The sequence below is a fragment of the Nanorana parkeri genome, unplaced genomic scaffold (genome assembly GCF_000935625.1).
Source record: "Nanorana parkeri isolate BGI_ZX_2015 unplaced genomic scaffold, ASM93562v1 scaffold416, whole genome shotgun sequence".
Classification (NCBI taxonomy): Eukaryota; Metazoa; Chordata; class Amphibia; order Anura; family Dicroglossidae; genus Nanorana; species Nanorana parkeri.
In genome coordinates this window covers 129,875-136,673 of record NW_017306684.1, presented here as the reverse complement: position 1 = coordinate 136,673, position 6,799 = coordinate 129,875, and the positions used below count along the sequence as shown (strand labels likewise).

Below are 6,799 nucleotides of genomic sequence, written 5' to 3'. Positions count from 1 at the left end.
CGGTTAACTCCGCAGTTAACCCTTTACACACACAAACAGCAGCTGCCACCACACAATTTAATGGAAACACACAGCATACCATACAATGCTTAACTTGAAAGAAATGTCTATGACGCTTGGTGCCACACCCAGACTAGAATATACAGAGTATAAATATGGGAGCACACACAGCAAGGATTCTTTCAGTTATATTTAGAGCATTTAGAGATTCCACTTAAAGGAGAACTATGAGGTGAGTGCTTTGCACTCATCCTCATAGTTCTAGCCGACCTGTGACAATGAGACTGTCACAGGTCGGCTCAGTAGATCAGGAAGTGAGCGAACACATACCGGCGTTCGCTCACTTCTCGATCCTGTCACGGCTCTCTGCCGTGACAGGGGAGTGACTGGATTCCCCCCTCCCCGCTCCGATCTGCCAGCGCTGACTGGCGGAACGGACGGGAAGGGGGCGGGTACAGCTGGCTCTGTCTCTAGATAGGCAGAGCCAGCTGTCACTGACGCAGCTGGGCGGATCCAGACATAATTGTCGGGATCCGCTTCAGCTGCGGCGTCTCAGTATACCGCGAGCTGTAGCTTGCGGTATACTGAGCCTAGGGTGACGGGAGGACGCTAGTTTGTGTCCTCCTGTTACCCTAAGGAGAACTATGGGGAAAAGCCCTGACCCCAAAGTTCTCCTTTAATGATTTTTAAATATTATTTTAATGAAAGAAAAGAAAAACAGTGCAAAAAAATGTACATATTTACTCTTCCATTATCCTTAGCAGTATTGGTGTCAAATGAGAGCTGCCAAGCTGCAGATGCAGCCATCTCTTCTGGTCCCTGAAAAAGGTGTCAGAGGGTCTGAGGGGTGTTGAGGTGCTTTGTGATGCTTCAGGAGTTATTCTCTTAAAGCCAGTTATTCAAATGATATCAGTATTTCCAGATGACAACGTGCCATATTATTGAGCAGAATGAAATCACAAATTTGATAGACATCAAACATGATATGGATCTTATGCAGCCTTGGACTGTTTTACCAACCATGAATGACAGCTATTAGCAGGCTCTGGCCTAATGGAGGTCTACAAGACAAAATGATGACCACATCACAGAGCCTGTTGAGGGCTCTACTAGAGGTTTTAATGTCATGCCAATGTTAGGACGGGATTTAATCATAAGTCTATTGAGGCTTTGCAGACCCTGGCCTAAGTAAGGTTTATTCACCCTGCTCTGCTTGTACTGGTTATTTTAGTGGAGGAAAGGTGTGTTTCTGTGAAATTTTACCAACTTTCTGCCTGGCCCTACATTTAAATCTTATTGTTTTGTCTCCGACTTGTGAATTTTGTGGAAATGAGGGTGGCACTGTGTACAGTGAGACCTCCCTATTCTGCCTACTCAGTTTGGGGTCATCAGATTGTCATATTATTGTCACATTTCTGTCCTATTACACTTTTAGAAAGATCAGCTTTAAGCCCTTGCCATCTGATTGTCACTGTAGCAAGGGTTGCCACTTTTTCATCAAGCGAAACCCGAACACTCTGGCGATGCACGGACATTTTTTTGGGGAGAATGAGTCACAGCTTATTCTTATGTAATTAGCACCACCCATTCATATGTAAATATCACAGTTGAGACTATTTGTCAGTGGGGGGGGCCAGTGGCTTCTATATTAATTTTGGTTGTCCCTGTCTGCCTGACATCTTGTGTCCGGGTTTCTGCTGCCATGAAACGCGGACACAGCATTCAAAACCCGGACTGTCCGGGTGAATCCTGGACAGGTGGCAACCCTACTGTAGCTGAGGTCTGTGTTGTGCACGCACAACCTCTTTAGTGGGCTTCAAGCTGGTGCTTGATCAATAGTTTTCTCCATTTGGTTATGCCCTGGCTAGAGGTCCCTCTGTCTGAGACTTCTGTCTGTATGTTCATGCCCTGGATTTCCCTGTTAACTCTTTGTATTGCGCTTAACCTCATCCTGATCTTGGACGTCTGTGCTTTGTCTTCCTGCCTGGAACCTGCACTATTTCTGCACCTTATCTGACCATCAGCCTGCTGACTCTGCTACTATCTGCTGTAGGCTCTGACCCTCTGCCTGAGAACTTACACCTCTAGCATCTCTTCTGCCTGTTGTCTGCTGCTTTCTCTGGCAACACAATCTGCTGAAGTCCTCGGCAACTTTGATACCGTTGATGTACATTAGTTCATTCACTATTCACTTCCACAGCTATTCTTGAGACTTAGGCACGCCATGGGCGGCGGGGGAGGGCTGGCCTAGGCTCCCATTTAGTTACCTGACATTCTTCACCTTTTTCATCCTTGGAGAGGATGAGGAATGAACTGGTTTCCTTTTTTGTTTTGCCTTCTCGTCTAATTTGATTTTGCTTTAAGTTGAAGCATGCTGCACTGTAATGGGCCTAAGAAACAGGCGGCAATTACATTAAGTTAATTGTTTCTTCATAGAGGTTTAGTGTTTGCGGAAATGGGAGTGGAACATGTGCATGGAAAGTAAACAATAGATGCTTTGTGCATACGTATTTTTGTTTCAGTGCTCACAGCACAGCAAGCCCCGTAGATCAAAACACTCTTACACATCAAACCTGTCAACCAGAAATACGGAGAATGCAGCAACATGATGATCAGGACTGCTCACTATAAAATCTGTTGCTGCGTAGTGCCTCTGGAGCCCATGAAACCTGAGGGCACCCACAATGTGCCCCCAGTGCCAATGAGCCTTCAGTGCTTCCCACTATACAATGCAATGTTAGGTAATAAGGAGGGTTAGTGTTAGGGCTTCAAGGTGGGTAAGGGTTGGGGTTATAAGGAAGGTTGGTGTTACAGGCAGGGTTAGTGTGAGGGTTATAAGGAGGGTTAGTGTTAGGGTCTACAAGGTGGGTTAGGGTAGAGGGTATAAGGACGGTTAGTGTTACAGGGAGGGTTAGTGTTAGGGCTACAAGGTGGGTTAGGGTACAGGTTATAAGGAGGGTTAGTGTTAGGGTCTACAAGGTTGGTTAGGGTAGAGGTTATAAGGAGGGTTGGTGTTGGATGTTACAGGGAGGGTTAGTGTGAGGGCTACAAGGTGGGTTAGGGTAGAGGTTATAAGGAGGGTTAGTGTTGGGGTTACTGGGAGGGTTAGTGTGAGGGCTACAAGGTGGGTTAGGGTAGAGGTTATAAGGAGGGTTAGTATTGGAGTTACTGGGAGGGATAGTGTTAGGGTTACTGGGAGGGTTAGTGTTAGGGTCATAGGGAGGGTTAGTGTTAGGGTTCCAAGAGGGGAAGCCCACAATGGATATTATGGAACATCTGCTCCACCCCAAGTCAATTCTGGGTGAAATCAGATGAAACTCACTGCAAAAGTCTAGTGTAAATTGTCAGGGGTCTCCCTTCAGATGACCTGAAAGTGAATATATGGACTTATACAAGATCTACACATATGTACCACATATGGATACTATTCTGGTTTAAAGATCTACTTGCAAGTGACCTCTGTCAATAAAAAGTAGTCCTAAAGCTGCAAATTACAAAGAGTCTGCTCTACCCCAAGTTAAATCAGGGCAAGAACAAGACATGTCCCTGCAGTAGTGTCTGATGGAACCTATACAAGGTCTCCCTTGTATCTATAAGAAAACAGTCAGTTGGCCTCAGAGGGAATGCATGGATATCCAAAATCTATATAATTTTGCCACTTTATAGATCGCTGGTTCGGTCTCATCTGGAGTATGCAGTCCAGTTTTGGTCACCGATCTACAGAAAGGATGTCCTGGAGCTGGAGAGATTCCAGAGAAGGGCAACTAAACTAATTAAGGGGCTGGAGGAGCAAAGTTATGAGACAAGGTTACTAAACTTAAACTTGTTCACGCTGGAGGTGCGGAGATTGAGGGTGGACATGATTTTGATGTATAAGATGTTCAATGGTGATGGCAACATCAGCAATAAACGTTTTACAGTAAACTCCATAACAAGGACTAGAGGCCACCACCTAAAACTGGTGGAGAAAAGATTTCAGCACAAGGGGCGTCGGGGCTTCTTCTCAGTTAGAGCGGTTAGGGTCTGGAACTCTCTGCCGCAATCAGTGGTATCAGCTGAGAGTGTTGAATCATTCAAAAAGCATTTGGACAATTTCCTCAGAGACCAGAACATACAGGGTTACACAGGTGCCCTTAAAAAATAAGATCACATGGGGACTGGTACACACGCATACACATGCAGAATCACAAACATACACACAATAGGTTGAACTTGATGGACCGGTGTCTTTATTCAACCTCAAATACTATGTAACTATGGAACTGTGTTCACCATGTTGACACTATTCCATGCCAGGATGTACTTGTCAGCAGTCCCAGTCATCAGCAGTTACTCCTCCAAAGTCAGGAGTCCATAGTAAAGGATTCTAAATTCATAGTATAGGCTTGCTGGCAAGCCAAAATGGCAGCGTGTACAGATCCCCAGTAGTCTCCATCCAATGCACTGTTTCTGATGGTCAACGTCACTGTGTCCCCTTTACAAAGACACCATGGAGTACTGAAACATACATTTTCAATGTTTGTATTTCACAACCATTTATCTCCAGAGCTTCCCTTTTAATCTTGTATGGAGTGCAGATCATTTCAATGTGTTATTTATCGTGCTGCGGAAATTAACGATGAATTACTCGATTAATCGTTAGAATTTTTGATCGATCAAGAGAATTTTAATCAGTAATGAAAACACTCACCTCTCCGCCGGCTTCCGGTTCTTCCGGGAGTCCCGTCGGAGATCCGGTGACGTCACGGACATCGACGTCGCCGGACTCCTCCCCCCTTCCCCAAGTGGCTCCGTCGGCTAACGAAGGGAAGGGGGAGGAGTACGGTGACGTTGATGTCCCTGGTGTCACCGGACCCCTCCCCCTTCCCTTTGTTAGCCGACGGAGCCACTTGGGCCGGTGATCTGTCGACACTGAGAACTTATCGAGTTCTGTGACCGCCTGACTTCCGTTTTCATTACAACTAAGAGGTTTGCCCAAGAAAATTGTTCTGCAGGAGCGCCAGCCAAGGCATTGGCCTATACACATACAGCACAGCCATGAAGTAAGAACTAGGATCACACTCATCCAGCACGTTATTATTCTGAGTTGCCCCACTCAAGCGGCGGCCATATTGAGTGGGGCACGTGAGATTAATAACGTGCTGGATTAGTGTGATCCTAGTACATTTTATTACTTCATTGCTGTGCTGTATGTGTATAGGCCAATGTAGTTGGATCTGTATGTGCGTTATAATTAATCGAAATTAATCGATTAATTGATAAAAAAAAAAAAATTTGATTCATCGAACACGAAAATTTTAATCAGTACCAGCCCTAGTTATTTATACTAACATTTTGGTTTTCATTTTTCAGATGTGAATCCGTTATGGACCATACATTTTGAGAACTCGTCTTACATGGAATACGGCATTTTTTCAGAATATGAGGACATCATGACAAGTTGGTGGTTGACCAAGTTTGTCCCATCCATCCATACTGTTGTGTTCCTTGTGGCTCTTCCTCTCAATCTCATGGCGATCGTCATGTTCCTGGTGAAGATGAAGGTCAGGAAGGCGGCAGTGGTCTACATGCTGAACCTCGCCACCGCAGATGTCCTCTTCGTTTGCATCCTGCCTTTCCGCATAGTCTACCGATTCATGGGAAACAATTGGCTCATCGGAGAAGGAATGTGTCGCTTTGTCATGTCATCATTTTACTGCAACAAGTACTGCTCCATCCTGTTCATGACCAGTATCAGCGTGGACCGTTTCCTGGCCGTGGTCTATCCCATTCGATCTATTTCCTGGCGCAGAGTAAACCGGGCCTGGCTGGTGTGCGGCATCATCTGGGTCATCTCGTTGGCCAGCACCATTCCTCTTCTCATACCGAGGCTTACCTTCTCAATTACTGCACTCAACATCACGACTTGCTTCGACGTGCAGGACTCTAAAGTGTTTGAAGGCTTTAGTTTTTACTACTTCATTTCCTATCGCATCGTTTTCTTTATCATCCCTTTGTTCGTTATAACCTTATGTTACATCGGAACCATCTGCAGCCTCTGTGGGGGAAACGTTGCCCGCACGCATTGGAGATCTCGAGCCGTCTACCTGACCGCCGTCGTACTTTTTGTGTTCGTTCTGTCCTTTGGCCCAACCAATGTCATCTTTTTAACGTACTACCTGCAGATGTACAAATACGGCGACGCCACTCTGAATTTCGCCTACATGCTTTCGGCGAGTATGAGCAGCATCAGGTGTTGTCTCAATCCTATCATCTACTTTTATGCATCTTTCCAATATCAGACGTACATGTCCAGCTTGCTGTGTGGTAAGAAAACAGTCAGGAACAGGAGGACTAGGGGTAAGCCGGTGTTATCCTGAAAGTATGTGCAATACAACAAATATAAATACTTGGCAGGGTTTGCATGTGTTTTCAGCAATGCCATAACAAACAATAAGAAGAAGAAGGCATGGCTCCTTCCTCGTAACCCTCAATCTGCTCAGTTTCAGTAACTCGAAAGAACACCCAGCAGAGGCGGCACATGGGCAGGGTATGAGACACCTCCAACGCTGGTTTGTAATTATCCAGACATAAAAATGGTATCTGTTTTCTTTTCTACGGGTGACAAGGACGTGAAGCACGAAAGGACATACTATGGAGCTCATTCATTGGCCTCGCAATGATCTCCTAATAGAGAAAACAAAAATGAAAAGATGATGCCAAGTGACTGTTCTAAAAAAATCTTTCCATAGACCAACCACGCACACACCATGCCTGTGAATTACAGAGAATTGAGGGCAAATATTCGAGCGCAGAGGTT

The 6,799-nt window shown here is 45.4% G+C and overlaps 1 protein-coding gene across 1 annotated transcript; it reads left to right on the top strand.

Moving 5' to 3' along the window:
• Positions 1-5,416: 5,416 nt before the first annotated feature.
• LOC108789684 (proteinase-activated receptor 1-like) lies at positions 5,417-6,359 on the top strand. The gene has a single exon (XM_018559766.1). The coding sequence runs from the start codon at positions 5,433-5,435 to the stop codon at positions 6,357-6,359; it is 927 nt and encodes a 308-aa protein (XP_018415268.1). The 5' UTR covers positions 5,417-5,432.
• The last annotated feature ends 440 nt before the right edge of the window (positions 6,360-6,799 follow it).